Source organism: Dermacentor variabilis, chromosome 8 (assembly GCF_050947875.1).
Source record: "Dermacentor variabilis isolate Ectoservices chromosome 8, ASM5094787v1, whole genome shotgun sequence".
In the NCBI taxonomy this organism is placed as follows: Eukaryota; Metazoa; Arthropoda; class Arachnida; order Ixodida; family Ixodidae; genus Dermacentor; species Dermacentor variabilis.
The window spans coordinates 93,117,237-93,144,793 of NC_134575.1; the positions used below are offsets into that span (position 1 = coordinate 93,117,237).

The 27,557-nt window shown below is 43.9% G+C and overlaps 1 protein-coding gene across 1 annotated transcript; it reads right to left on the reverse strand.

Moving 5' to 3' along the window:
- LOC142591183 (uncharacterized) lies at nucleotides 1-27,202 on the reverse strand. Its single transcript, XM_075703551.1, has 10 exons — nucleotides 26,699-27,202; nucleotides 26,552-26,598; nucleotides 19,770-19,808; nucleotides 17,663-17,698; nucleotides 16,179-16,272; nucleotides 12,645-12,799; nucleotides 11,735-11,782; nucleotides 10,698-10,733; nucleotides 6,886-7,018; nucleotides 1-162 (listed from the first exon to the last, which is right to left on the reverse strand). The coding sequence occupies exons 5-10, from the start codon at nucleotides 16,240-16,242 to the stop codon at nucleotides 158-160; spliced, it is 441 nt and encodes a 146-aa protein (XP_075559666.1). The 5' UTR covers nucleotides 16,243-16,272; nucleotides 17,663-17,698; nucleotides 19,770-19,808; nucleotides 26,552-26,598; nucleotides 26,699-27,202; the 3' UTR covers nucleotides 1-157.
- Between the last annotated feature and the right edge of the window lie 355 nt (nucleotides 27,203-27,557).

Sequence of the window (27,557 nt, forward strand, 5' to 3'; positions counted from 1 at the left end):
GTATATTTTGCAAGTAACCAATGCACCGTATTCGAGTTTCGTACAAATATAACTATTTCTCATGATGTCGATCGCGACACCTAGAAAACAGTTACCGTAAAATAGTTCTATCTCCGCCGTTCTCCTCGTTGAAAATTCATCGTGGCTGTGGCGCTCTTCAACCTGAAATGAAAAAAATAGCCTTTTTCAATATATAAGCATTTATACCTCCGCACATGCTCTGAAATGAAAAGATATTGTGAGACGACTAAATATTTCATGCTTTTTTAAGCTACTCGTATTTTAATTGCGTTTTTTATAATTCACTGTTAGCCATTCGGTTAATCTCACTTCCGCCGTGTTCAGTACGCTGATTGCTGTTCGATGCGCTGCATTTTTTGTTATTAGATTCTTATTAGGCACGTTTTATCTTTTTCTCGTAGTTTTTCTGGGTATCTTAGTGGTAGGCGTCCACTTTCAATAACGCAATCTAACTTTTGCCCTGAAACATTCCAATCATATCCTTTGCTCGTTTGCATGAGAAGCGATGACTGTTACCTTGGTTTCGTCCACATATCTTAATTCTGCGCGTTTTCCTAGAATATCTGCGTTTGTAATATCTAGCCATACGGCATCCAAAAGACGTAAACCACTGATAGCCCTTAAAAAGAATCACATCGTGAACGAATTCCTCTTCTCATAATACCGCTCCTACGGAAAATGTCAGTAATAATTTTGGCACAGCAACCCGTAATGTAGAAGTGAAAGTGATGTCGAGCGACCACCGGCCCCGCCAAGATATCGGCACCTAAAACCAGCGTGTTGGAACGAATCCTTTCTTGTTATGGGTTTGCTTCAGTTCCACTCAAAAAAGTTCCATTCGGTTTCTGCTCCGGAGGGAAAAAAAACATAACGGTTCATAACTGTTTGGTTCGCATGCGAAAATTTTCAAAGCAATATAACAATAAAAATATAGCATTTATTTTCTCAGTAGGTGAATTATGTATTCTGACATAAACCTCAGTGTTTTCAGTCAAGGTACTGAGCATGATCTCAGAGTCAGCATGTCATCGAGTGCACCTACTGGAATGCGAGACCGCTGCTCCGATAAAACGAACTCGAACATAAACGAACGATAAAACTTCGGTAACACAGCGATGTATCCGTAGTAAGCGAAACGATATGCTATTCAGCGCCCAAGCCCAGGGTTTTTCAGCGATGCCAGTCTGCTTGAGGACCGAGCGGCAGGCATAGGTTAGCGTTACGCTCGACCGGCTATCGTTTGCACTATCCCTGTCTGAGATACGCGCTTATACCGACGCCTGAGATACGATCTAATGCTGACGTTGCCGTAAGTCGGTGGTTTCGCAATGCCGAATTTTCCGTTGAACAGAAAACCAATAAAAATATTTGCATCACTCCTAAACAGAATAATAAGTAGTATTTCGGTTACGTTTACGTTTCGGTCCAAAATATCGTTTCTTTTTTTTGTTTCGCGTTTCATTTTCGTGTGCGTTTCATTCCAACACGCTGCCTAAATATAATGTAGCTGTGGCAAACATAGAGTACGGTAGGCGAGTTCCTGAATGTTAGTATACGGTAAACAAATCAATAAAAACGTTGACAGCCCTTTTACTAATGTGGATAGGGGAGCAAGCGAAGCTCAAGATTCGCGACTTTTCGTTGTCGTAACGCCCTGGCTTCACACTCCCTCTTGGCGAGACTGGTACGTCGACGACGAGCCCTTTCTTGGGCGAGTTCCCTGCAGCGTTCATCAAACGCCACCTGTACTTCGGTCGAACGCACGATGGGCGGCCGAGCTCCCTTCAACGAAGCCTACTATTCGGCAGAACGAACCTAACACGGCCTCCCCATCTGGATGCCAGGCCTGAACTGGCGGAAAACGACGGACGCGAGGCGAGCGAACACCCGATTTCACCCTTACCCTCTTCTGGTAGGAGAGAGAGAGAGAGAGCAAATCATAAAGGAAAGATAGGGAGGTTAACCAGGACTGAGCCCGGTTGGCTACCCTCTGGTAGGAAGATACGCCTGTGATTGGCTCGTGCCTTGCGCTGCGTCTACTTCTTCATGCATATAAAACCCCGCTTTAAAGGGCGTGTATGATGAACTGACAGTGCTGACAGGATGTTGTGCCTCCGCTGCATGCCTTTTGTTAGTTAGAAAGCAGGTAAATCACTCTTGATTGTCGCTACGTGTCGATGGAGGAGGCCGGCTTGTATCCTGTGACCTAATCTCTCTTTTCTTTCCCGTAATTAGCGGTTTAGTTGCGTTTATGCTCCAACAAAAGTGAGTGACCGGAAGGCTTTCTTGCTCTCTCTTGCTCCACTCCTAGATACTGACAGAGATTTGGTAGTGTTGGGGGACTTCAACTTTGTTTGCCATTCTAGAGATCACTCATACGTAACGAATCGCTATGATGCATGCGCTACTTTCCTACACCAGTTAACGGAAGATCATAATCTAAAAGACGTATGAACCTACGCACCTTGGGTGCGGTTTGCACACTTTCAAGGCGTCTCTCATGCTCGACTTGATCGTGCGTGCATTTCGACAAATCTCTAATCTCACACTCACAACTACGCTGTGAAGCCTGTATTTCTCACAAACCACTGTTTAGTGGCTGTTTCATAGGGTCCCCGTAAGTTTCGCAAGTTTTTTACAAACTGGGAACTGTGGAAACTTAATACACAACTTTTACGAGAGGAATTAATGTTTTGTAAACAAAGTGAAACAATTATTCCTAGAGATAACACAATGCCAAGAGCTTCCGTTGTTTGCTCAAAGGTAAATGTTCAAAGATAGAGAAAAAAGTGAGGCGCTTGCCATTTCATGTGGTCTGTCTGAAAGAAAAAAGCTGAAAAGCATCACCTTCATGATCTACTTAACAAGCTGCACGCTTTCGAAAGATAGGAACCAGGGTTGTATGGCGATGAGATAAATACAGTTCATGCACAAATGCAGAAATATGAGAGGGAAATGTACAAAGAACGGTGCCTTCACGCACAACTCGCTTGATGAGTATGCACAACAACATGATGAGTATGAGCACAACAACAGATGAGAATCCCACAAAAAGGGCTCTCGGTGATGAAAAGCGATATGCGCTTTCCAAGCAAATATTACAAATTGAGTCTGGTGGCTCTATATACACGGAGAGGTCGCAAATAATAACACTACTTGAAGCTTCTTACAAAAATCTTTTCACTGCAGTTAGGCCTCAGAATGGTTGCGAAGCAAAAAGCTGATCAGTTATTTTCCTTATGCCGCCCTTACAAGAACATTACCGATTTAGCGTTGATAGGCCAATAACTCGAGAACAAATTAAGTTTGTCGTCGAAACTCTGCACAAAAACAAGACGCCTGGCCCTGATGGCCTTAATGCTGAATTTTATATAAAATTTCAAGAACATTTCTGTCATTTTCTTGAGAAGCTTGTCAAGGAACCCTATAAAAATGGTGAGTTTCCTCCGTCTTTCTAACAGGGCCACACAACCGTTATACTGAAAAGCACTGATAATGAAGTAATAGAGAGAGTAAACGGATATAGGCCGATATCGTTACGTAACGTCGATTACAAAATATTTGTCAAAGTACTGGCAAATAGGTTACAGACAGCCATTACTAAAGCAGTAGGTGACCATCAAACGTGCGGAATTCCAGGACGCTTTATACAGACAAATGTTTATATCGGACGTTCAGTCCTTGAGTGCATAGAAGGTAGGATGGATCAAGTAGCTCCTCTCCAGATGGAACTCGCCAAAGTCTTTGATAAGGTTCGGCACAATCCAACTTCTGCGACTTCTTCAGTTAGGGGATGTATTATACAATGGTAAAACACTTTGTTTTAGCATTGCGCTACAAAGTTAATTGTCAACCGTACCCTCTCAGATATAACAAAGATACGCTCATCCATTCGTCAGGGTTGTCCGCTGTCGCATTTACTCTTCGCTATATACTTGGAACCGCTTTGCTTAAGCGAGTTTTGTGACTCGAGCATTGAAGGACAGGGGTATGCAGATGAGGAAATTAAAGTGTTAGCTTATGGAGATGAAATTGCCTTCTTTTGGGTCGATAAGCTAAGCATTATTAAATCAATAAACGCTACCCTTCGTTTCTGTGAGGCTGCAGGAGCTAGTGTAAATTATGACAAAAGTAGGGGCTTTTGCTTAGGCATGTGGGCGCTCACTCTCTCTGTATTCACCATTATTCATTGGAATCAGTCTCCGTTGTGATATCTTGGTGCGCCTCTCGAGAACTCTCCTAATAGGGGACCTCATTCGTTGCCCACGATAAGCACTATCCGTCGAAAGGTGACATCGTAGCCAGGAGGTGCCTTCTCCCTTTTTGCTACAGCTAAGACATGCAATATATTTCTTGCTACTAAGCTTCTTTACGTTCTGCAGGTCTTGCACTGCTGACTTATACATGCCCAGGCATTTCATAGAATATTTGCATGTTTTATTTGGCGTTCATCATGGAAATCCATGAGAAGGCACAACCTTTTTCTTCCGCTTGAGAAGGGAGGCCTGAGTCTTGTACACTTGTTTGCACGAGAATTGGTCATTGCGATTATTTCACCTTCAAAACACCTGTAATCCATTCCTTCTCGCAGTTAATCGAACGCGTGTTGCTTCAAACCTCCCTTTTCTTTTTGTAATGAGAAACTTTGCTCAAGAACTGCCGTTGTGGGACTTCCCAAAGAACTTGTCGACACTATTTCATTCTTAAAAGCCACATTCAATCTAGCATATTTCTTTACCGTTGATCGTAAGTCCTTAAATGTAGCACTTATACATAACCTTTTCCGTGAACCTATGTACCGAAAGCCGTATCTGCCTCTATTTTGTCAAGATGTTCTTTGCCATGTCCGCAGGATGTGCACTACGCTAGCAGCGAAAACATTTTTCTTTAAGCAGCACGCCTACACCCTGCCAGTTAAAACGTGGCTTCAGGAAAAAGAACTATATGTACCCTGAAATACAAATTGTAGACTTTGTAATTACCCCAAAATTAAAGAACATTGCTTTATACTTTGTCGTGACGAAGTTCATTTTCGGGGCATTTTACAGAGAACTATCAGAAAACACCTTCCTCTCACATCTTATGGTATCCGGTCCTTCCTATCAAAAAGATAGCCAGTGATGCACCATATAATTTGTTCATGTCATTAGGACCGCATTCGTTATGGAGAAGTCGCAAAATCTACAGGCATGCCGAGCCACCTCGCTCGACAAAGCCTATCTTTCGAGGAGACGCTGCTCAAGTGCGTAGTGTGGTTGCTACCTTTCATCCCGTACCGGAATGGATTTCGCGTCCGGACGCTTGTGTTTATTTGCCTGAATTTTGAACTTTCATTGGATTTCGTACCATGTGTGCATTTGTTTCTCACTTATCTTCAAATGTAATGTAACAATTTTGAATTGAAACTATTTGCAGTTCCATGCAATAATGAAAAGAACTGACAGTGGCTGAATCGGTCAGCGTGGTGGTCTCGCATACCGGAGGTCGGTGGTTCGAATCCACAGCTCCACAAGCAATTTATATTTTCAGGCGGCTTGTTTGTTCTACGGCATCACCGACGCCAACATGAGTGAGGCAATACTAGCTTTGCCTCGATATCAGCATTTGAATATCTACCAGTAAAATGAACGAATGTTTATTTTGACAGAAAAAAATACAAATCTCTGCCAAAAAGGCTGACAAAAAGGCACGAATGCCTGACTAATTGTCAGTCCCCTTCCCCGACCCGTTCCTAGTGCACAAAACACTCAAGCATACAGGGCAAGCATGCTACACAAAGTGGATACATACACAAAAAATGAAAAGTGCATGAAATACGTAACAGAAATATTGAATGGGATTTCTGTACTAAAGAATGAAAGGTCATACCTGAAGCGACAGCAAATAAATGTTCATTTTCTTTTTAAGTGTTTGGGGACGGTGATTGATTTATTATAGTGAGTAAGCCAGGGTGATGATTCAGAAAATCTGCAACTATGAATGCCTGCTTTTGCATGCCGTAATTTGTACGGATCTTGCCTTTGTTGTAAGTGAATTGATTTGTGTTGTATTTACGTTCATTCGCGAGGTATGCTTTAAAAAGGCGCTTTCATTGAGTTTTACCTCTTTAAATATTGCAATGAGTGTTTTTTGTTAATAAGGTTTTATGTAGTTAAACTACAATTCTTCTTGAAAAGCGGTGCGGAGTGGCATCTATAGGGCGCATTCGCCATTACCCGAATCATGCGTTTCTGCAAGGTTAGTAAACTATGGATGTTGGTTTTCGTCGTGGTACACCAGACAGATAAACAATACCGGAGGCGCGAAGGCAACAACGTGGCTAGCCTGAGGTTCTAGGCATACATCTGTAGTTAAGCATGAGCTTTTGCCTCGTATCTGATTTTTTAGTGACGGTGCTATAGTAAGTAGGTGTACCCTTCGAAACGTCCGATTGTCTGCGCTCCATACAGCAAACTATGCAATGGAAACAGTTAAATAGTAGGGCGCACTAGGCATTAAACATGCATTCCACATGGGAAAATGTTATGTAGGGCCTACAATAGAAACGTCGTTCCCAGTGTGGGAACCTTGGAGACTGTTTCAGGGGGCGGCTTGCGGGTACGCAAAGGATTGACCCCAAAAATAATGTAATGATCTCGTCGAGGCATCTCTCGGAGTCACAACATGACGCCGCTGCAAAAAGCAATACGCTGTTGACGACAAGGACATCCTCTTTTCCATAGCCACAATTTTTTTCCCTTCATTTGTGCATCTTCAGTGGTTTCAGCAGCATGCCGGCGCATGGCCGAAGAAGTGGATGCCAACTTAGGGAACCTGCGTGTTTCAGACATGAATGTCAATTTGACCATCAAATCCAGCACTTACAGCCGAATGTCAACCGCAGGAAAACTGCAAGAAAGTTCAGGCCAGGAACAGCTTGTAGAAGTCCGGCGACGAGGCAGACAAGTCCGTGAATGCTTGTGCCAGGATTGGTTGTTAGCAACGAAGTGAAGAGGCACTGTGGGTTGTGAATTGTTAAGGTACAAAAAGTTATTGTACAGTAATAGATGAGTGTGTGGTGCAAAGTACATTTTCATTGATACCAATTAATCACTATGGACACAATTGACTAGTTTTATCGAATTGATCGCGTGGGCACCAGGGAATTTGTATGTTGCGTCTCTACTAGTGTACGAACATAAGCGCTGAATAATAAAAATAAACTACGGAAACTTCACAATACGAGAGACAAGAGCCAACAAATGCTGATAAATTATCTTTGTTACAATATTTAGACCATAATACCTATCTGATGCTGAATGCGGTAAAGCTCGTTTCCATTTGCTGTAAAATGTTTACCAGTTAAATGAAATAACAAAATTTTGTGCGACACAGATTTGTGTCGCTAGTCACTCCAGTAGCTTAAGAGCAGATAGTCTGATATAATAGTAATCTAGGAGGGCACTATGATTGAAAATTTAGTAGCAACGATCACGAAGTCAATTAAACAGACATCTCTGTAAGGGTTATTATGCCACATCACGTTCTCCGGGCCATTGTTGGACCGCCAGAAAGCACGTGAGGCTCATATCGCTGCTTAAGTCAAATCGAACAATAATGTTCTCTCGTGGTTTCGATTTGTTGATTACATAAAGGGAATGGCGTCATATTGGTAGCATAAATTATTGTGAGATTGCCTAGGTTTGCCGCATAGAGACGTAATCAAGCATGAGACATAATTCTTATGACGGACTCATTGCTTTAGGGCATAAGCTATGCAGCTAATCAAACAATGAAGTTTACGTTGAAGGTAGGGCTTCGCGCCGTAGCATATGCTTCATTTCAAATTAAATGAACTGACTTTAACACATTCAGAGTCCATGCGCTGTGACCCTGCCGGTGCCCTGTTTACAGTAGTCGACTCAGATTTGCCGTTCTACTTTGGTTCAAGTCAAGGCTGAGGACAATGGAATCGTCCTTTCAATGAACTTTACAGGGACTTAGGTGTGCGCCTGCTCTGGTACAGTAGTCCTATCACCGAATCGTTTTTATTCTCACCTTCCTCCCATTATATTTCGAGAGCTAAGCAAGTTCGTCACGGAAAACACACATGGTTTATAGCATTCTCGCCTATGAGACCGATAACAACTTCCACTAACCGAATCTTTTGCGGCGACGGTGCAATTGTGAAATTTGTTAAAAAATCTCTTTATTCAGCTACTAAGTTGGAAACAGTCAAGCCTACTTCCAATTGCACTGTAATTAAGATATCACTGTCAGTGGTACTTCGAGAAGCATGGTAGAGGCCTTTGCCCTGCAGTGGGCGTAGCCAGGCTGATGATGACCAATAAAGTTAATCGATTGAAACGGTACCCTTTCTCCTTCGCTATCATCATCAAATTATTTTTTAAGTCCACTGCAGGACGAAGACCTCTCTCAGCGATTTTCCGGCTCCAAATTTCCTAATTTCGGTATCTCACCTAATTTTCAGCCATCCTCGACTGCGTTCGTGGGTGCCCATTCTGCAACTCTAATAGTCCATCGGCTATTTTCCCTGCGAATTACATGGCCAGCCCAGTTTCTATTTTTCTCATAATGTTAATGAACATATCGCAGATTCTCCCTTCCTCTCTTAACCACAGCACTCTACTCTTGTCTCTGCACGTTACACCAAACAATTCGCGTTCCATCGCACTCTCTGAGCGGTTTGTTAAGTTGTTGTCGAGCTTCTCTGTTAACCTACAAGTTTCTACCCGATTACGTTAACACTGGTAGAATGCATTGATTGTACACTTCTTTTCAACAGCAGTGGTAAGCTTCTAATCATGATTTGGTAATGGCCGCCTTATGAACTCCAACGCATTTTTATTCTTCTGTAAATCTGCTTCCCATGATCAGGGTCCCCTGTAAGTGCATGACCTAGATGAACGTGCTCCTGCACGGACTCTACAGGCTGACATGCGATCATTATTTCTTGTTCCCTTGCCAGGCTATTGAACAGTACCTTTGTCTTCTGCATAGTAATATTTAACCCTACTCCTACATTTTCTCTGTTAAGGTTCACAATAATTTGTTGCAGTTCATCTTCAGAGTAGCTGAACACGACAACGTCACCTGCAAACCGAATGTTATCGAGATATTCGCTGCTGATCCTCCCTAATAAGCCTTCCCAGACCAAAAGCTTGAGTACTTCTAAGCATGCAGTGAATAGTGTTGTAGAGATTGTGTCTCTTTGCCCGACCCCTTTCGTGATAGAGAACTTTCTCATTGTCTTGTGGAGAACAAAGGTAACTGTATCCGTATAAGTGCATTTTCATTATCTATGACAGTAATATATATATATATATATATATATATATATATATATATATATATATATATATATATATATATATATATATATATATAGTTCTCGTCGAGGTTTCGACGAGAACCGGCAGCATTTCGAAGCGGAACAGGCAGGAGGTTTGTGGCACTTAGATTTCTCTGCGCGCCAAGGAACCACTGGTTGCAGTATTGCAGAGCCAAGCATAAGGCGTGCAGCTCGAACATTTGTAAGTGCTTCTGTATACCCTGAATTAATTTGTTTTTAATAATTCGTTTTCCTTCCAAGAAATCTTCACGTAGGAAATAAAGCTTCCGCAGTTCTGCCTTTCAAGAGCGAAGATAACTTTTTCAAAAAGAATTTGCAAAATTAGTATTATCTTAGAGTCAAGAAGCACCGGGGTCGATGCTTTGATGCTCTTAAACTATTGCGGTTATCACTGTTTGGAAATAATCGGAACGCTGTCCTTCTTTACTGGTATTTTATGAGGCACGCCGTAGTGGGGGCTGCGGAAATTTGGACCACCTAGGGTTCTTTAACAGTGCACCTAAGTTTGAGTTGACGGCTGTTTTCACATTTCGCCCCATTCGAAACGCGGCCGCCGTGGACGGGATTCGATCCCGTGACCTCGTGCTTAGCAGCCCAACACCGTAGCCACAAAACAACGACGGCGGGTATTGCTATGAAAGAAGCTGTGAAATAAGAAATATTACTTTTTATACCTGTTCAATTTGAAATCGTCACGGCTTAGGATTAATTTATATGGAAGCATGCATCCAAAGCTGGGTTCCTTGATTTGTCAGTAGCAATTATAAGAGTCGTACTGTTGTCACAAAAATTAAGGATAAAATGACATTATAACGTGTTGAGCCACAAGAAAATCCGTGTGATTCAAATATTTTACTTTGTCTGCTAATGATGAAACAGGTGTCGATATATGTGCCTCCATGATTGTCCCCCCGCCCCCCATATACGTTTCACTGAAGTAAATACGGGAGCAAGTTCTGTGAAATACGTTGTCGTAGTTGCGCAATTCTACACTCATTTGTTCTGGTTTACGATTAGCAAGTGGAATAGTTCGAACGCCAGTATACTGCTTTGTTTGATCCTTGCACTACGGTTACTTCTTTGCTCCTTGCAAAATGTATGCTTTAGTGGATATTCAAGTTATATATAACTTGAGAAATTTCTTGTCTCTACCCCCTACACTGCTCACTTGGGTGATGCACGTTCGTACTAAATAAGGGTGTGACGGAAGAGATAAAAAGAATGCCACGTATGCAGGCGAATCAAAAAGTGAGCACTAATAGCTCGGTACTCACAAAAAATATTTCTGCTAAGCGTCATGACAACATTGTGTTGGGAAACTTACTGTTACGGTGTTGATGACATTTATCACCAATTTATCCTGGAAAAGAAGGAAAACATCAAGTAAACGGTGGTAGGCAGCAAAAAAAGAATGTAGTCTTTTTCTTTCATACATCATATCTCACACTTCCGTCTGCCTGAATAATTTATCATTGAATATTTCTTCCAAATTTTTCGAAAAACCGGTATAGACTAGGAACGTCCTGCTGCACGCGATAGTGCTATTCTAACTTGGTTTAGGCAACACTTAGGAAGAAATATTGAAATCAGAAAAGGGCGGAATCATTGATTCCACATTGTATGCGTTCACTAGTTGGCTCATAGCGAGTTTGTAAAAGTATGTAGCCAGAGGAACCCGAAGTACTTCGTGCGTATTTGTAGTGCTTTGTAGTATTTATATGCGACTGCGACACTAGTCTGACAATTCAGGCTTCCGCTTTGAGCGTCATCAGCGATTCCGACATAGTTTACCATACTTGGCACTCGCGTGACCTTGTGCGGCTTTGAGCTGCTAAAGAACGTCGCGCAGTTCCATCGACACTAGCTTGCGTCGGCAACACAACTGATGACTGGTTGCAGAAAATTTCTTTGAAGGTGTATGTCAATTGAGGAATTTCTTTTCTATGTTGCACCTCGAACACGCAAAAGGAAAGTTAAAGCTGTCCGCCGACGAAAGTGTCTGCACGGTGTGTCATTCTGAACAAATTGATGGAATTTTTTGCTCTAATTTGGTGCGCGGCTTATCTTTTTCTCGTTGCTTCTACGACCCTTCAGTTCTCTGTCTGCTGTGTTGTCAATTGAATGAATGAATTAATGAGGTTTTATTATTAATAGACAAGATATAGTACAAGGCAGTATTCAAGTATTCAAGTGCAGTATTCAAATTCAAGCAGGTAAGCTCGCTCTCGGTGTTCAGACCACGTATGTTATACCCAGCATATATCGTAAGCTCAGTCACGGATAAACAGACATTCTGAAGTTGAGACGATCAGGTGTGTAAACATAGACAAATAAAGTGAACCAAAAAATAGGTATAATTACCGTAGCCGATGTCCCGTTCTGGCAGAGCAGAAGCGTCTGATTTAAGCACTGTAACGAAATACACAGTTTAGTAGGGTAAACACACGTGGGAAAATATACAAGGAATTCACCCCAACCAACACACTGTATATACACTTTAATATTCACTTATGTTAATATTCTTCAACACCTGTGTAAGTGTATATACATAGCAGGCACAGTAAGTCGAGCCTACATGACACTTATCCGGACTCACGCAGACATATAAGGAAATCAACCCAGGGTGTATATCTTATGGCCATCACCGACAGTTAACTTATTACAACGGCCCCATTTCCATTTGCAGCTGTTGCAGTATGCACAATTAAAACGAAACGATCAATTAACTAGACAGTAGGAGGGAAGTTCGAAACGCTTTATGACAGCAAGTAAACTGCTATTTTTCTACAGAAATAGTTAAGCTAAAGGTCCGTCGCGGCGTGAGTGAGGAAGGACTGTACTCTCGCCACTCAACCAAGCGGCGCAAAGCGAGGAACAGTTTCGTACAAATTTCCCTCTCCTTCCTACTGTGCCTCTAAAGATACTCTTCCGATAAATGTTGAGCAGCACTGCCCTGCTGTTGAAGTGTCAGGTATCCTCGCGCGAGTAAATGATAAAAAAAGTTTGCAACAAAACTAAACAAAATAAGCATCTCAGATTATCACTCTACCGCAGCTTAACAATGCTAAGTAACTTGTGACATTTACCTCTCTTAATACCTCTGTAACATAATACTTCATACCGCTGAACTTTATGCAACAAGTAGTTTTCTCCTACTTTCAATGTTTCTTTTCTAACCCTGTTTACGCAGTACTCCTCGTCATAGCCTGTGAGGATTTGAAAACAAAACGATAGCTTTGGAACTAAATTTCAAAGAAAATGCCCTCCATACCCTGGTGACATTAAATGTATCGGGAAGCGTGATGGAGATTGGCGCCGAGCATGTTTGGTTTGCAGTCAGCAGCGTAGTGCATCCCGGAATGCTGGTCGTGCCGCCCAACGTGCAGAGCGGCGTCAGGGCTCCTTGTACGGAACTTAGGAAGGAACCTGCGGGTAGATGTCTTACTTTGTACACGCTGAACAGGTTGCTTCAAAGATTAATAAAAAAGACTACTCACACGAACTGCTTTTAACCATAGAGGATTATTCAATGACTGTTACAAGACTATCCGCATTCTAAGACGCGTTCCTTTCAGCTAGTCCGCGTCTGAATTACTTTCCGTTCTTGCTAACATATGTGAATACTATATTATATATATATATATATATATATATATATATATATATATATATATATATATATATATATATATATATATATATATATATATATATATATATATATATAAATACATACGCATCTCCACTTCGAGGGATGGGGCACACACCACGAAGGCTAATTGCTTTCTGACCTTGTTTGGCGGTCGATAGCCTGCCTTATCCCATAATTATTAAGAATCAATTTTAAACTGATTCTCTTGAACGAAAGATCTCAGAACGCAAGTTTGATAGGAAGCACGTTTGTGAAGCATATTTTCCATGTGTGGGTCTTAATATTCAGGATTCTTTCAGAATAGGTGCATTAATTTAAACCCGATCAGCAAAATTATGTACGCGAACGGACGCGTCGTTATTGCGTGAGTGGCCCTCTACTCGCTGCTTATCAGGTTGAGAAGTTTGGCGTTGCTTCTAAGCACATTTGCTATTCACGTCACATTGCATCTATGGAATTCAGCAGAAAAAGCAAATAATGCCGTGCACTTGTTCGTTACTTTCGTACGACTTACAGCGCAACAAGAGATAAAGCGCCACAAGACAGGGGCAGTTTGCAATAGATGCACAAAACAAACTCTGCGGATGTCTTGCTCTTGCTACGCTGGTTTGCACCTCAGAAGCCAATTAACACCACAAAGCCCAACCTTTTATTTTTAATTTTTTTTATTTTATTGCGGCTTCAAGCTGCTGCCTCAGGGCAGCGCGGTGCCGCTGGTGGCTATGCGTTGCTTTCACTAACGACGATGTGTTCTGGCGCTGTTTATTTCGGTCTGCAGAAAATTAAATTTTTCTTGTTTTTCTTTTTTTGCACTTCCGTCATAGCAATGGATGATATTCGAAAAAGGGATGTTGCAGAGAGTTGTGTACTCCGCGTCCGTGCTCTCAAAAATAATTTTCACACAGCCACACAATTATTTGTGCGCAGTGCGCCAAGAACACAACCAGCCACTGAATGAATTTGCTCGATGGAAGGCATTACAGGGCCACACAATGCGCCACGAACAAAATTCGAAACGGCTATGCTTCTACTCTTTTCACGCATATGAGTATGCATTTTAGACATATAATTACGTCCGATGAGAACTATATTAAGGACGCATAGGTCCCTTTTAGACATCATAACCTTTATGAATAATTCCAGTTTTGAGGCTTCTCTTTGCGTATGCCCGTGTGGATCAATCTTCTCAATAAGCTATTCATCCGTTTCAGCTTTTTTGATGCTTGTGGGACCATCAGGTCTACTATCGAAAAAGTTAAAAATTATCCGTGAGTATACTTCCATCGAGGGGCAATGCCTAGCCTAAGCTAATCTAGCACCGGCGGAATGGCCTATCGCAGCATCAGCTGTTGACACTTCGCGGCCACATTTGGATATCCCCAATGCTCAAAGCTTTTACGACGTTCCTACGGTTACTCGTGAAAAGTAAACTGAGGGACCGCCTTCATAGTCCGATGAATGTTCACATGTGTACCGCATCCTTCCCATTTGCTTCTCCTTTTCTTTTTTGCGCGCCTTTGCAACACATAATTACATTGTGTCATTTCATTGTAACAAGGCAGCGCCAACCAACCGCAGGGGAGGTCTTAGACCGTTTGTTTTAAGTAAAACGTATTTTCTAGCTTACAAGATTTAGCGATCTTTCCACTATAACAACGAAGCTATATACGGCTAGCCGACTGGTTCCATCCGTCCGTCCATTCATCCGCCTGTCGCCTGTATGCCGAAAACTCCTCTTTCCCAACGCCATGCGCATGCCAGGAAAAAAAAGAAAAAGATAGGGGCGCTATTGGCTGCGCCAGTAATGATGTTGTTGCTATCCATCGACGCCGAGCGCGTGCGCAGCAGTTTCTCTCCGGCTACGAAATGGGTAGGCCACGCGCCATATTACTCCTGAGGATAAGGCAGCTTTCGATCAGCAACGCCCTGAGCAAAACTGGGAACGAGCCTGTCTACGCCGTGCCGATGCTGCATCCCGGGCACAAGCCTAGCGCAAGCAGCAACTGCGTACCTAGGATCCGGCAGCCTACCAAGCCGTCATTATATGAACCTTCGGGTTTAACCCTTTGTTAAACATCGTGGCCACACGTTCCAACTTCGCTGGTTAACTATCCGTACGAAATGCTTGGGAGGTGTCTTGTTTTACCTAATGTGAGCTAGGTAACCTTATAATTCTCACTTTGAATTCTCAGGGAAGTCAAGTCTCTTCAGCGGGCGATTTGAGATATCTGTCTCCAAAATCTGCTTAAAAATGTCTCGGCTCTCCGGTTACATCGTCGCGAACTGTTTGAGACAAGCTTTTGGCACACCGCATTGTGAAATGTCAGTATATTTCGTAACACATCTTAAGATCACTTTCCTCAAAATCAGTGTAAGCCTTAATATTTCCGCTAAGCAGACATTACTTCTCAATCGCATTCCTTCAATTTCGCAATTGGAACATCTGTCGAAACGTTAGTAACTAACAACAAAATTTCAATTTGAAAACATTTTTCATGCTGGTAGTGTGCGGCTAGCCATGCAGGACTATGTTCCAGAGCGGCAGTAGTCCACATATGACAGTTCCATTGCATAGAAAGTGGCCCGCATCAAGAAAGAAGCACCTGGTACATTGATAATACCTGTAGGCGTCTTTTATTCAGAACATATCACGGAAGCTGCGGTCTTTGCCTTAGCCATGAATACTTTGTTTTGTACACGATGAACTCACAGCGCTTTGATGTGAAGAATATCTGTTAAAAAACGGTTCGGTAATTGAGGGACACAGAAGTCAAAACAAAACGCGCAGTTCTCTAATTGAGGAGCTCTTTGATTATGTAGGTAGACACATACTGTGTGATGACATAGTCATCACAATGAGGTGTGTTTTTCTTGGTAAATCAGTACGCTGTGCTAAAGGGTTTCTTTAAGGTAACATGTTGACAAAATGTCGAACGTGGTACGTAGTGTTTTGTGTTCTACCACTGCGCAGCAGCTTATCAAGCAAGAAACATTATCAACGCGTGGCTTTGTGTGTTGCTTATCGAATAATACCTATTTGGCAACACATTTAGGCAGTAAAATGTCCGCGTAAGCCGAAGTACGATGACAACAACGACTCAGTGCTGCTCATTGTAGTAAGTTGCAAAAGTATCACATTCTGAAATGGCTTACCCAAGCCTATGGTTCTCAGGACCAACGTAATGACGTCGAAAAATGCAGTGACGGCTCCTGACATGCTGGTAGAAGTCAACGATGTGAACAGGCACTGCATCGAAGGATGACGATTCCGGAAGAACCAAGGATTACTATATTTTTCGCGGACATTGTGACAAAGTCGAAGCGTCGTCAGTTGCAACAATATTACGACTATTATGACCCGCCGTGGTTGCTCAGTGGCTATGGTGATGGGCTGCTGAGCTCGAGGTCGCGGGATTGAATCCCGGCCACTGCGGCCGCATTTAGATGGGGGCGAAAATGCGAAAACACCCGTGTACTTAGATTTAGGGGCACGTGAAAGAACCCCAGGTGGACGAAATTTCCGGAGTCCTCCACTACGGCGTGCCTCACAATCAGAAAGTGGTTTTGGCACGTAAAACCCCATAACAAAACGACTATTATGGTAAATATTATCTGCCCTTGCTAGATAATGGTGGTTTTTCAGAAATATGGCTTTAATTTTGTGTTCCTACTGATTTTGATGATTGACTTCCGCAAATCTACGCAGCCGATATCACCGAGTGTGGCCATTCGGTGCGAAGACTGACTGAAATCTGAATAATATCGGTAGTAAAGGACACTTACGACGCTTCAGTGTTTCTTCGTATTGGGACATTTGTGACATTCTAAAGAGGAACTTCGCAGATTCGTTTATAAACTGACTTCCATTTGGCGAATGTTCAGCAACCGTTCCATCCCATTATTACGTAGCTTACATCATGCACGCTCTTTCGATTGTGCTTGCCTTTGCTGTATTTTGAATTGCATCGTGCACGTTTAATTTTTTATGGAAGCACTCATATATAGAGCAAAATGCAATAAAGAACAGGGAATGCAGAGTCTCTCACAGCACAACGTCGTGACTAAAATTATGCAGCAGGTAGTGATCGTGGGAAGCTGTTTCTATCGGGTGCAAATGTTTCTTCAAAAAATATAAACGAAGTCCTACATGTTTAGGACTAGAAAAGGGAGCTTGCGATTGTCTGTTGCTTAGCTTGACAAGGTAACTGTTCCATTATTGGAATACTTATTATTTAATTTTGGAACCCCATACAGAAGATGTCGTTGCTAATGCCATCAACAAATTTAGTGCCCTGATTTGTTTGCAATTAAATAAAAATTATATTCACAAGTTTTTTATGGCTATGCCACCGTTTGATTGTCGTAACGTCATACTGCGGCACGCCGGAACAATTTCGACTAACTGGGGTTCTTTAGAGTGCACCCAATGCACGGTAGATGGGCATTTTTGCCCCCATCGAAATGCGTCCGCTGCGCCTGGGATTTTATGCCGTGATATCGTGCTTAGCAGCCCCACGCCGCAACTAATAAGCCACTGCGGCGTGTATTTGTGAGCAGCGAGCAAACCACAACTGATAGAGCACTGCCATTCTTTTGCAAAAGCGTTTCACTGTCAAGGTTACAACATGTTGCCTTACCGTCAGCAGCTTCGTCAGAGCCGTCCCGACTCCATTCTGCATCGTCGCGAAAAGAGAAAGAGTGAAGAAGCTGTTAACGCTGACGCGGTCAAAACAATTCGAGAAAAAAAATATTCTCGATGAAATGCATTTAGGAATGACCTCACGACTTCCTAAATTTCCCTAAATTATAGATGTCAAAGGCGAGGTTTGATGAACGCTTCTATATATCTCACCTCTCCGATTTTCACAGCTGAATCACTTCGGCTCTGAAACCTACAACGTTGGAAGCATCTTCTGGACTCGTGGAAACTGTGCGTTTCTTATGCGGTAGCGCGTCGTTCTTTAGACTGTGATTTTTGCTCTAAATAATGAATATCTATTGAAAATTTACATCGCAATCCAAAATCACCTGCAAATTTACGTACCATAAGGACAAAGTGTGCATCCATTATATCAGTATAAAAAGGGGTGGCGAAGGGCAAATCTTGCTGCTTGGTATAAAGCTTACGGATAAGCTTAGTGAAAAGGATTTCGTCATTGACAACGTTAGGTAAGTTTTATTCAAGAAGGCGGTGCTTTATTCAGGCGGTTAGGTATGAAATCGTGGGTATTTGTTGGGGGGATTGTTTTATGCTTAGTGTAAGATGCCACAGTTGGTTGACCTGAGCAGCGTGGAAGTCCGCATCATCCTTTGGACAACGTCTGTTTGAGCGTTACAGAGTTGTGAAAAGTAGTGAGCGTGAGTAGTGAGCCTGAGCGTGAGTGAGTAGTGAGCGTTACAGAGCGTGGAAACGTCTGTTTGAGCGTTACAGCAGTAGACATCAGGTTGCCGGTGGTATTTTTTTCTTTTTGAGTGCACGAAAGGCAGCCTCCCGCAGGAAATCATTGATTACTATGTATACCGGGTAGTGGTGCTAGGTTCGGTTCATAGTTTCGGTCACTTATATACTTGATGGATTTCGTTTATTCGGACATCTAGGCTTGAACTTCATGTCTACTCGCTGTTGAAGAGATAGATCGCTAGAAGTCCTGTCTATAGTTGCATAAAGCCCACAACTGTTTTCCGCAGCCAGGTTACGTCTGCTTCCGGCAGCCATTGCTTTCGCGTAGGCACGGGGAGGTTCAAGTATCCGGTCGCCTGCTTCCTCGCGTCTTTGAGCGTTCTGCACTGCTTCGATGGCGTTCCCTCACTGAAATTCAACATGCTTACCTACGCTGTGTTCCGGTGTGCAAGCACGGTGTGTACGTATACCTTTCCGGCCGTAAGGTACAAATGTTAGGTTCGCAACACTCCATGCGACGTAAGCACACCTACTTCCCCTCTTAACTCAGTCGCTGCGACGCCGTGCTTACCATTGCCTGCATTTCGCACTAATGTTAAGCGCAGCAGCTTTGATTATTCCCCTGCCATCTCGTGTACCTAAAAGAAAGCGTAGCGCGCACACTTGGCAGGTTATTCGTTTTTCCCATTCATGACATACGGCACTTTCGCAATGAGCTGCGTCACTCGTTTACAGCCGTGTAGGCGACGGCAGTCACGTTTCGTGTAGCTGCGGGCATTGGCAGTTGCTCGCCGAAGCGTCTTTGGAATTACCTAGGGCAGGTGCTAATACCGTCTTTATCGGTAATAATGTTGATGCTTGAAGCATAATATTTATATTCGCAGGTAAAAGCTTTCCGTGTGTGAATCTTGTCTGCTTGATTTATTCACTTTTGTTTTTATGGAATGTGTTCGCAAATAAAAACAAATGTGGCTCGGCGCGCCACAGGCGGGTCGACATTGGTAGATGTGGGCGTTTCTTGAAAATTAGCGCGTCCTGAACTAGCGTCTAGTTCATGTGAACAATTTCTGGCTGTATGAAACGTATTGAAGGCTCCATTTGAGTTGAGCATTAACCAGTAACTCGACTCTCGGGGAGGAACCCTAAAATGAGTTATGCACAAAAACCGCTTCCAGACGCACTATTATTACGGTCGGCGTTGCGGCCTGGCTTTAACTAGGACATTTACTGCGATGTGTTAAGGTTATTTGGCGCCGAGAAATTAAGCAGCTGCAGTGGTGTACAAAGAAACGTGCCCGAGCAAAGTCATTTTTTTTTCAAGGAGAGTGAAAAGTAAAACTTACCGCAGATGTCGAACACAGGTTAAGCGATGTTCCAAAGCACTGCATTGAGAGTAAAGCAATCATTGGAGCGAAGCACCGCAAAAATAATGGATAATATATAAAAGGGTGGCAAGTACAGCAGACGAATTAGAAGTGAGCATGGTGTGTTCTACGTGAGTTCGCAATGTATTCGTAATTTGTTATTAAGCGAAAGAATTTATGGGAATATGGGTACTGAAAGTAAACAATAATGGGCTAATAAAATAAGCCCCCGGCTGAAAGTGACGTTTACACATTGTGGCCTGTCCAACCGAAAAAGACGGGTCCCCTTATAGAAACGCTGACATAAGCCTGAGGCTTCCTTTGTTTGCCCAGTCTGGTTAGGTGTTCGTCGATAAACATAAATAACAACGCCACTGGCAATAATAAAAGGAATGTAATCTGGTGTCTCTGTAAGGGGCTTAAGTGAGCACGCTGCTGTAGCGAGAGAGCGACAGAGAGAGAGAGGGAAAGACTGGGAGGCACCAGAAAGCGTCCAGTTTGCTACCCCACACGTGGGGAGGGTACTGCGGAGTGAAAGACAGAGAGAGAGAACTTGACTCTATAGCGCACCTTCACATGTACTAAGTTAGGTGCAGGATGTCTATAGTCTGTCACTCAAGTCTGTTGCCTTCGCATAGTGAAGAAGCGCTTGAACTACTTTGAGGGCTAATGAACAGTGAGGCCAGGCACCCAAGATCTTTGCTTTTGTAAATGGCCTGTCGTCCTGTCTATTCAAGGCACACTGGAGAGCTTGAAGTTGGTTATCAAAGCGAGAACAGTGGCACAGAATGACTGATGGTCTCTTCACGCTTGCACTTAGCGCGCTTTGGGGAGTCCGTTATTACAATACGATAGCTGTAGGGGTCAGTGAATGCTACTCCTACCCACAGCCGACACAGCAGTATAGCCTTACGTCGTGAAAGGTTTGCTGGTAATTTAAGTTTCAGTGATTGGTGGAGGCTGTGTAAACGACACATAGAGTTCTGGGGTGTATGCTAGTAACTTGACGTGATGGTATGAGCGAGACTGCGAAGCTTTCTTGCAGCGTCTACTCTCGATAAAGGTACAAGGAGTGTCGGTCAGTGACGTCGGGAAGAGTCATTGGCGAGGGAATTAGCAACGATGTCACAATGTCCCGGCAGCCACTAAAAGATGATATGTCCTCGCTCACACGCGTAATGGCAAGTTTCGTCGAGTTGAGACACCAGCTGTTCATAATTGCCACGTCGTAAACCTCGCAAGCTCTTCAGGGCTGCTTTCGAATGGCAGAATTATTGCCCATTTGTCAGGAGGTTCTTTTTCAATGTATTCGACAGCAGCGTGAAGAGCGGCCAGTTGGGAACCTCTATGTGCCGTTACGTGTGAAGCCTTAAACTTGATGACGACCGATTGAGATGGTATAACAATGGCGACCGTCGAATTTTCTCAGACGGAACCGTCCGAGAAAACACGGATTCGGTTAGCGCACGGACAGTGAAAAAGTTTCAATGCGATCTGCTTGAGAGCCGCGGCGGTCAGTCTAGTAGCTTTCTTCACTATTCCTGGAACAGCAAGATACACAGGAGGCCTTTTCAAGCATCGCAGAGGGGATGGCGTTCTTGTTGCGGGCGAGTCTCTCAATGACAAAGAGTGCTGGTTAGCTATGACCTATATAGATGGTACAGCTATATAGGTCATTATTGGATGGTGTGTCGCGGTGGCAATTGTTGCTACGGTTGAAGCACTTAGAGGTAGCCCCAGAAATGTTCCAAGGGCTTCGCCTTGAATCCTCCGTAGGACATAGATGTTAGTTTTTTTAGCATTGGACAGCACTGGCGTGCTATTTCGCAAGAGTTCGCCGTGGCAAGCAATCCACTACATATTTATGCGCTTCCTACAGCGTTTACAGAATAGCTTCTTTTATAGGCCGAGGTTACATAAATAAAAGATAACTCGTCTGCCATATGGACAGCTGGGCGTTAGCCATTGGGTCAAGTTAGTCTGATACGGGCATAAGTTTTGCATTTGGGACAACTAGAAAACGAATGCTTGAAAGGTAAACGTGACTTTCTTAGAGAATTTGACGCTGAAATTCATATTTGCTTAGCACTTGTTAACTGAACAATAAGGTTCTACAGATATTCTGCGACAAGTTGCAGATTATATACCCTCATTCTTCTCTCATAGACGCATGCTTGTCTCATTGGTGAATCAGTGGTGAACTCGCTTCTGAAGAGTGTCATCGTCTAATGTAGAGATAAATAATGAGTGGCTAGCTCTCAATGGTTACCACGTGGGATCAAACGATGCACTTCTCAGGAACATTCTCACAAGAGTCGAAACGAGGGTGACTTCGACAGAGCGGTTCAATACGCTGAATCTCTAAGCTGAGCTTCATATTTTAGTGCGCTAGGGCTAGGGCTTCCAATCCGGCAAAAACCAAAGGTTTGCTTGTCCTCGCGCTGCGTGACTAAGGATCCAACAGCAGCGCTGAGCGGTGGAGCAGAGGCAAGGAGTCGGTACATAACGGGTCAACCACCTGCATCGAACGAGACATTTGCGCCTCGCACGGCTCAGCCAATTAGAGAATGCACGCCAAATCAGCTGTAGTCAATAGGAAATCGTGCTTGGCCGAAGTTACGGACGGCGCGGGATGCACCGTTCTCTTCGCCTCACAGATGGCACAGCAGTGCGTGAAAAACAAGCCCTCTCGCAGTTTTTCGGAGATCCGCCATGGATAAGGCAGCGGCTCCATGTGGGTTGGTCGACGCCAAGGAGATTTAAAAACAAATTGAAATTTTTTAAAACCTTCTTGGTCGACGCGGAGCACCGGGCTCGACAGAACGCACAACTACATCTGAAAGGGAAACATGACCGATCGTGACTGATGCAGACATTGTGGCTAAACGAGTGAAGTTGGAAGAAGACACATTGAGAAAGTGTGAACACGCAATGAAACTCCTGCACAGAGGGAAACGCTGTCTCGACGCTGATGCTGAGGCTACGAGAAACGCGCGAGCTAACGAAACTCATAAAAAGCGACCACCCCGTGCATACGCCCACGTTCAAGCTATGAGCTCTCAACTGTGAACCAAGCCAACCATGATAAGCCAACACAAAGCACTCGAAGCTAGGGTTGATGGTGCTAGCGCAAAACAGTTCATGTTTAGTCAGAGCTAAATCATCAGCCATTTTTTTAAGCGCAGCTCTTAGGCCGCCGTTCATGCAGCGAGCATCGGCGTCAGTGTAACTGGGTCAACGAGCACAGCGAAGGATAAAAGAGTGAACGCGGAGCGCAGCGGGGTACGAAAGATGCGAGAAGGAAAACGGAGAAGGAGGGTGAAGCGGAACTATGAGGCGGAAAGCGGAGGAAGATCGTATGGTGAAAGTGTGAAAAGAAAAGTGTTGTTCGGGGATGATGGTTACAAGATGGTGACAGAATAGGGCGCCTAGTCTGGGCCGTCTGTCTGTGATGGCTGCTGTGAATCGCGCTCACGTGTCACACACGGACTGCTATGCCGATCTCCAGATTAGCAAGGCAGTCGCTCTACACTTCGCTCCCCTTGCAACGTGCCGTAAGAGACACAGTGTCCGCGCCAGCCATATTATGGCGAAATGGATAAACGTATATCATCATTATCATCATCAGCCTGGTTACGCCCACTGCAGGGCAAAGGCCTCTCCTATACTTCACCAACAACCCCGGTCATGTACTAATTGTGGCCATGTCATCCGTGCAAACTTCTTAATCTCATCCGCCCACCTAACTTTCTGCCGCCCCTTGCAACGCTTCCCTTCCCTTGGAATCCAGTCCGTAACCCTTAATGACCATCGGTTATCTTCCCTCCTCATTACATGTCCTGCCCATGCCCATTTCTTTTTCTTGATTTCAACTAAGATGTCATTAACTCGCGTTTGTTCCCTCACCCCATCTGCTCTTTTCTTGTCCCTTAACGTTACACCCATCATTCTTCTTTCCATAGCTCGTTGCGTCGTCCTCAATTTAAGTAGAACCCTTTTCGTAAGCCTCCAGGTTTCTGTCCCGTAGGTGATGACTGGTAAGACACAGCTATTATACACTTTTCTCTCGAGGGATAATGGCAACCTGCTGTTCATGATCTGAGATTGCCTGCCACACGCTCTCCAGCCCATTCTTATTATTCTGATTATTTCCATCTGATGATTCGGATCTGCCGTCACTATCTGCCCTAAGTAGATGTATTCCCTTACGACTTCCAGTGCCTCGCTGCCTATTGTAAATTGCTGTTCTCTCCCGAGACTGTTAAGCATTACTTTAGTTTTCTACAGATTTATCTTTAGACCCACTCTTCAGGTTTGCCTCTCCAGGTCAGTGAGCACGCATTGCAATTTGTCGCCTGAGTTACTAAGCAAGGCACTATTATCAGCGAATCGCAAGTTACTAAGGTATTCTTCATTAACTTTTATCCCCAATTCTTCCCAATCCAGGTCTCTGAATACCTCCTGTAAAAACGCTGTGAATAGCATTGGAGAGATCGTATCTCCCTGCCTGACGCCTTTCTTTATTGGGATATTGTTGCTTTCTTTATGGAGCAATGCGGTTGCTGTGGAGCCACTATAGGTATCTTTCAGTATTTTTACATGCGGCTCGTCTACACCCTGATTCCGTAATGCCTCCATGACTGCTGAGGTTTCAACTGAATCAAACGCTTTCTCGTAATCAATGAAAGCTATATGTAACGGTTGCTTATATTCTGCACATTTCTCTATCACTTGATTGATAGTGTGAATATGGTCTATTGTTGAGTAGCCTTTACGGAATCCTGCCTGGTCCTTTGGTTGACAGAAGTCTAAGGTGTTCCTGATTCTATTTGCAATTACCTTAGTAAATACTTTGTAGGCAACAGACAGTAAGCTGATCGGTCTATAATTTTTCAAGTCTTTGGCGTCCCCTTTCTTATGCATTAGGATTATGTTAGCATTCTTCCAAGATTCCGGTACGCTCGAGGTCATGAGGCATTGTGTATACAGGGTGGCCAGTTTCTCTAGAACAATCTGCCCACCATCCTTCAACAAATCTGCTGTTACCTGATTCTCCCCAGCTGCCTTCCCCCTTTGCATAGCTCCCAAGGCTTTCTTTACTTCTTCCGGCGTTACCTGTGGGATATCGAATTCCTCTAGAATATTCTCTCTTCCATTATCGTCGTGGGTGCCACTGGTACTGTATAGATCTCTATAGAACTCCTCAGCCACTTGAACTGTCTCATCCATATTACTAATGATATTGCCGGCTTTGTCTCTTAACGCATACATCTGATTCTTGCCAATTCCTAATTTGTTCTTCACTGCTTTGAGGCTTCCTCCGTTCCTGAGAGCATGTTCAATTCTATCCATATTATACTTCCTTATGCCAGCTGTCTTACGCTTGTTGATTAAGTTCGAAAGTTGGCCAGTTCAATTCTAGCTGTAGGGTTAGAGGCTTTCATACATTGGCGCTTCTTGATCAGATCTTTCGTTTCCTGCGATAGCTTACTGGTATCCTGTCTAACGGAGTTACCACCGAATTCTATTGCACACTCCTTAATGATGCCCACAAGACTTTCTTTCATTACTTTAACACTAAGATCCTCTTCCTGAGTTAAAGCCGAATACCTGTTCTGTAGCTTGATATGGAATTCCCCTATTTTCCCTCTTACCGCTAACTCATTGACCGGCTTCTTATGTACCAGTTTCTTCCATTCCCTCCTCAGGTCTAGGGTAACTCGAGTTCTTACCATCCTATGGTCACTGCAGCGCACCTTGGTTAGCAGGTCCACATCTTGTATGATGCCAGGGTTAGCGCAGAGTATGAAGTCTATTTCATTTCTAGTCTCGCCGTTCGGGCTCCTCCACGTCCACTTTCGGCTTTCTCGCTTGCGCAAGAAGGTATTCATTATCCGCATATTATTCTATTCCGCAAACTCTACTAATAACTCTCTCCTGCTATTCCTAGTGCTTGTGCCATACTTCCCCGCTGCTTTGTCTCCAGCCTGCTTCTTGCCTACTTTGGCATTGAAGTCGCCCATCAGTATAGTGTATTTTGTTTTCACTCTACCCATCGCCGATTCCACGTCTTCATAGAAGCTTTCGACTTCCTGGTCGCCATGACTGGATGTACGGGCGTAGATCTGTGCAACCTTCATTTTGTACCTCTTATTAAGTTTCACAACAAGACCTGCCACCCTCTCGTTAATGCTATAGAATTCCTGTACGTTACCAGCTATATTCTTATTAATCAGGAATCCGACTCCTAGCTCTCGTCTCTCCGCTAAGCCCCGGTAGCACAGGACGTGCCCGCTTTTTAGCACTGTGTAAGCTTCTTTTGGCCTCCTAACTTCACTGAACCCTATTATATCCCATTTACTGCCCTCTTATTCCTCCAATAGCACTGCTAGACTCGCGTCACTAGATAACGTTCTAGCGTTAAAAGTTGCCAGGTTCATAGTCCAATGGCGGCCAGTCCGGAAGCTTCGCACAAATTTCACATTAAGGACTATCGTCAATTTAGGTGCACGTTAAGGTACCCCCAGGTGGTCGAATTTTCCGGAGTCCTCCACTACGGCGTGCCTCATATTCAAAAGTGGTTTTGGCAGTTTAAACCCCATAATAGAGTTAATTTAATTAAAGGACTATCGTAATCGTCGGTGAATTCTTATTGGGAAATTGAGAATGCGCATCTGTTTATGCGCGACTAGAAGGTGCGATTGGAAAGCACGCACTTTTTAACCGACGCTTAGGTACATGCAAAACATAACTCAACATACCGTTCCAAGGTTCAGGATGCCTGGTAGAGTTATATTGACACATCCACCTAGAAATGCAAAATAAAGGTGTGAGAATATTGAAATAGGAAATTCAGTCCTAAACACCGAAACTAAAGCGCAGATGAACCCCTATGAGAATGCACTTACAGTTTTCGCAGTCGCAACAAGTCGGTTGGGAATCTTGACAAAATGACTGAGTCTACTCAAAACATTTTATGCAATGCGCGTACTACACAACACGTACATTGCTTCGAGACAAAATGGTAGTGGCAAATAACTGGCAGATGCTACGTATTATGGAAGTAGATGAGTGTAGCTTTTATGTACGGGCCAGGCGAAACGGCGCACCATGATAAGAAACGCGCAGCGTTTTCTGACACCGAAAGCACTCGGCAACGACTATCAGCCACGATAGCGTACAAAGAGCACAATTTAGTTATATTTAGGGATTAATCCTCAAGTGATCACTTCTGCTGAGGCATCATAACAGCAAAAATTCGCGCGTCTCTACATATGATGCGTCGACATTAATGAACGGAAGCTTTTCTGGCAAAGCAACAGAAGCGCTGTAAGCTGGAAACACGCTGCGTCTGTCGCGAGCGAGAACGCGACGCGGTGACTGCGGTAAAATGCGATGGCGAATGTCCGGGCCACCACGGATGCGAGGGCACGGGAACCAACGTTTATGGAGAGCAGCGCGATGCCACCGGAAGCCGCCCGCGCAATGCGCAGCCACGGCCGGGCTAGAGTAGGCGCACGCTCACTTGCGTTCACTCCCACTCCCTGCTAGCGTGCGCTTGATCACGTCACCCTGCGCTTGCTTTCCCCTCTCCCAAGTGCGCCCTCCCTTCTTTTTTTTTTTTTTTTGCTAGCAAGCGCTTGATCACGTTACGAAGGGGGAGAGCAAGAGAGGGAGGAGAGGCTAGGAGTGGGAGGAGCGGTGTAACCGGATCCCAGTGTGCGCGTGTTCTCCTGCTTATCGCGGCAGATGCTTCCTCTTTAGGTA